The sequence below is a fragment of the Balaenoptera ricei genome, chromosome 20, assembly GCF_028023285.1.
Source record: "Balaenoptera ricei isolate mBalRic1 chromosome 20, mBalRic1.hap2, whole genome shotgun sequence".
NCBI classification, from domain to species: Eukaryota; Metazoa; Chordata; class Mammalia; order Artiodactyla; family Balaenopteridae; genus Balaenoptera; species Balaenoptera ricei.
The window spans coordinates 36556177-36559296 of NC_082658.1; the positions used below are offsets into that span (position 1 = coordinate 36556177).

Consider the following 3120-nt stretch of genomic DNA (forward strand, 5'->3'; position numbering starts at 1 on the left):
CGCGCCGCCTCCAGGGAGCCGAGCGGCAGCTGCGCGGAGCCAGGCCGGCTAGGGAAGCCGCAGGCAAGCCGGACGCGCCCCTGCAGCTCGGCCACTCAGGGTGCAAGACCCGGCCTAGGAGCAGGAGGAGGAGGGTGAGGAGCGGACCCCCCTTGTGGGCCCGGGTAACAGCTTCCTAGGAATTACATCACGCTGCGCAACGCTGCGGCTCCCGGACTCCTCCGGCGCAAAGAGTGTGTGTGTGTGTGTGTGTGTGTGTGTGTCTGAGTGTGTGTGTCTGTGTGTGCGCGCGCGCTGGGGGGAGGGGCAGGGGACTTAGACCGAGCCTGGGAGAGAGGAAGGCGAGACGCGCCCGGGGAAAAAGCTCCATGCACATGGAGAAATTCCTTGCACCGAACTGCACCAAGAAACGAGCCTCCAGCACCTCCCCGCAGCTCCCTTACCGGTGCAGAGTACCCAGCTAGGGAGAATCCTCCCAGCCCCACCTCGAGCACCCCCCAAAACCGGCCCTGCACCCTCCAGCCCGGCTCCAGCGCCGCCGAGAGCTTTCCCCAGGACTGGCCCTGGCGGGGCGCCTAGAGCCCCAGTTGCATTGCTCCAGGAGAAAGGAGGGGGGCGGTGCATTTTGCAGGAGGAGGAGAAGGGGGGTGGGTGGTGGGGGAGAGAGAAAATTGCGCGGAGACCTGCCAAGCGCCACCGCCGCCGCCACCGCCGCTGCCGCCGCCGCCGCCGCCGCCGCCGCCTGTGAGCTCCGGCGGGCAGCCGGACCGTCGGCTTCCCGGGGCATCTGGGTCCGGCGGGGCACAGCCCGGGCGCTGCCGAAGCCGCCGCCGCCGCCTCCGCGGCGAGTGCAGGCGGCTTCCCCCGGAGCCTGTGCGGCTCCGGCTCCTCGGGGGTGGAGAAGTGGGGGGTGGGGTTGTTGTTTGGGGGGAAGAAGGGGGAGGGGGCAACGCCGAGAGAGTCAGTGGTTTCCATGGTGATGGAGCTGAAAGTGCAGGAAATTTAAAGGCTTGGACCCTGCGAGACAGACAAACCGGTGCCAACGTGCGCGGACGCCGCCGCCGCCGCCGCCGCTGGAGTCCGCCGGGCAGAGACGGCCGCGGAGCCCCGAGCAGGCGGAGGGAAGTGCCCCTAGGACCGGCTCGGCCCGCGGCGCTGCACAGAGCGGCCGGACGACGAGCAGCTAGAGGAGGAGGCGGGGAGAGCGGCCAGTCCACGCGCCCTGCGCCGCCGCCGACCCGGGAAGGCAGCGAGCAGCCGGCGCCCCCAGCGCCCGCGGTTGCCCTGGAGTAATTTCGGATGCCCCGCCGCGGCCGCCTTCCCGAGTAGACCTGGGAGAGGACTTGCGGCCAACTTGTGTGCGTTTTTTCCGCCCCGGTGGGAGCCGGCGCCGCGCGAAGGGCTCTGCCGGCGACTCATGCTGCCGGCCCTGCGCCTGCCCAGCCTCGGGTGAGCCGCCTCCGGAGAGACGGGGGAGCGCGGCGGCGCCGCGGGCTCGGCGTGCTCTCCTCCGGGGACGCGGGACGAAGCAGCAGCCCCGGGCGCGCGCCGGAGGCATGGAGCGCTGCCCCAGCCTGGGGGTCACCCTCTACGCCCTGGTGGTGGTCCTGGGGCTGCGGGCGGCACCGGCCGGCGGCCAGCACTATCTCCACATCCGCCCGGCTCCCAGCGACAACCTGCCCCTGGTGGACCTCATCGAACACCCGGACCCTATCTTTGACCCCAAGGAGAAGGATCTGAACGAGACGCTGCTGCGCTCGCTGCTCGGGGGCCACTACGACCCGGGCTTCATGGCCACCTCTCCCCCCGAGGACCGGCCCGGCGGGGGCGCGGTGGCGGCCGGGGGCGCCGAGGACCTGGCGGAGCTGGACCAGCTGCTGCGGCAGCGGCCGTCGGGGGCCATGCCGAGCGAGATCAAAGGGCTGGAGTTCTCCGAGGGCTTGGCCCCGGGCAAGAAGCAGCGCCTGAGCAAGAAGCTGCGGAGGAAGTTACAGATGTGGCTGTGGTCGCAGACCTTTTGCCCGGTGCTGTACGCCTGGAACGACCTGGGCAGCCGCTTTTGGCCGCGCTACGTGAAGGTGGGCAGCTGCTTCAGCAAGCGCTCGTGCTCCGTGCCAGAGGGCATGGTGTGCAAGCCGTCCAAGTCCGTGCACCTCACGGTGCTGCGGTGGCGCTGTCAGCGGCGCGGGGGCCAGCGCTGCGGCTGGATTCCCATCCAGTACCCCATCATTTCCGAGTGCAAGTGCTCATGCTAGAACTCAGGGCCCCCTGCCCGCACCCGGACACTTGATCGATCCCCACCGACGCCCCCCGCACAGTCTCCAAACCAGTTCCACCACCCTCTCGCGAGGGGATTCAATGAACTTTTTTTTTTTTTTTTTTTTCCGGCTACAGAGACCTAGCTTTCTGGTTCATGTAATGCACTGTTTAACTGTGTAGGAATGTATATGTGTATGTATATACGGTCCCAGTTTTAATTTACTTATTAAAAGGTCAGTATTATACGTTAAAAGTTACCGGCTTCTACTGTATTTTTAAAATTTTTTTAAGCAAAAGGAAAAAAAAGAACAGAGAAAAGAGAGACTTATTCTGGTTGTTGCTAATAATGTTAACCTGCTATTTATATTCCAGTGCCCTTCGCATGGCGAAGCAGGGGGGAAATGTTATTTTTTCTTAAAGTACAAAGAGAGGGGAGAACTTTTGTAGAAGGACTTTTAAAAAGCTATTTTCCATTCTTCGGAAAGTGTTTTGGTTTTCCTTGGACCTCGAAGAAGCTATAGAGTTCAATGTTATTTTACAGTTATTGTAAATATAGAGAACAAATGGAATGACTAATCATTGTAAATTAAGAGTATCTGCTATTTATTCTTTATAATATCCCGTGTAGTAAATGAGAAAGAAGTGCAGAGCAGGATTAAAGAAAACCACTAAAATCGACTGCGCTCGACACTGCGAGTCTCTGTGTTGGGGATTGATGGGGGGGGAGGGGGGGGAGGGGCGGGTTGGGGGTGCCGCTGTGCTTACTATGCTTGTTGGGAGCAGGGGCTCATCCCGTCTTCTGGTGTGATGGAAGTGACCGCTCAGTTTTTCTTGGGGGGGGGGGGGGGAGCTATTCTCAAA

General features: G+C 62.8%; 1 protein-coding gene across 1 annotated transcript; it reads left to right on the forward strand.

Moving 5' to 3' along the window:
• Positions 1-949: 949 nt before the first annotated feature.
• NOG (noggin) lies at positions 950-2919 on the forward strand. The gene has a single exon (XM_059907245.1). The coding sequence runs from the start codon at positions 1557-1559 to the stop codon at positions 2253-2255; it is 699 nt and encodes a 232-aa protein (XP_059763228.1). The 5' UTR covers positions 950-1556; the 3' UTR covers positions 2256-2919.
• The last annotated feature ends 201 nt before the right edge of the window (positions 2920-3120 follow it).

Excerpts from the sequence above, each read along its gene's own strand:
- NOG (XM_059907245.1), top strand. The coding sequence starts at position 1,557 with ATGGAGCGCTGCCCCAGCCTGGGGGTCACCCTCTACGCCCTGGTGGTG.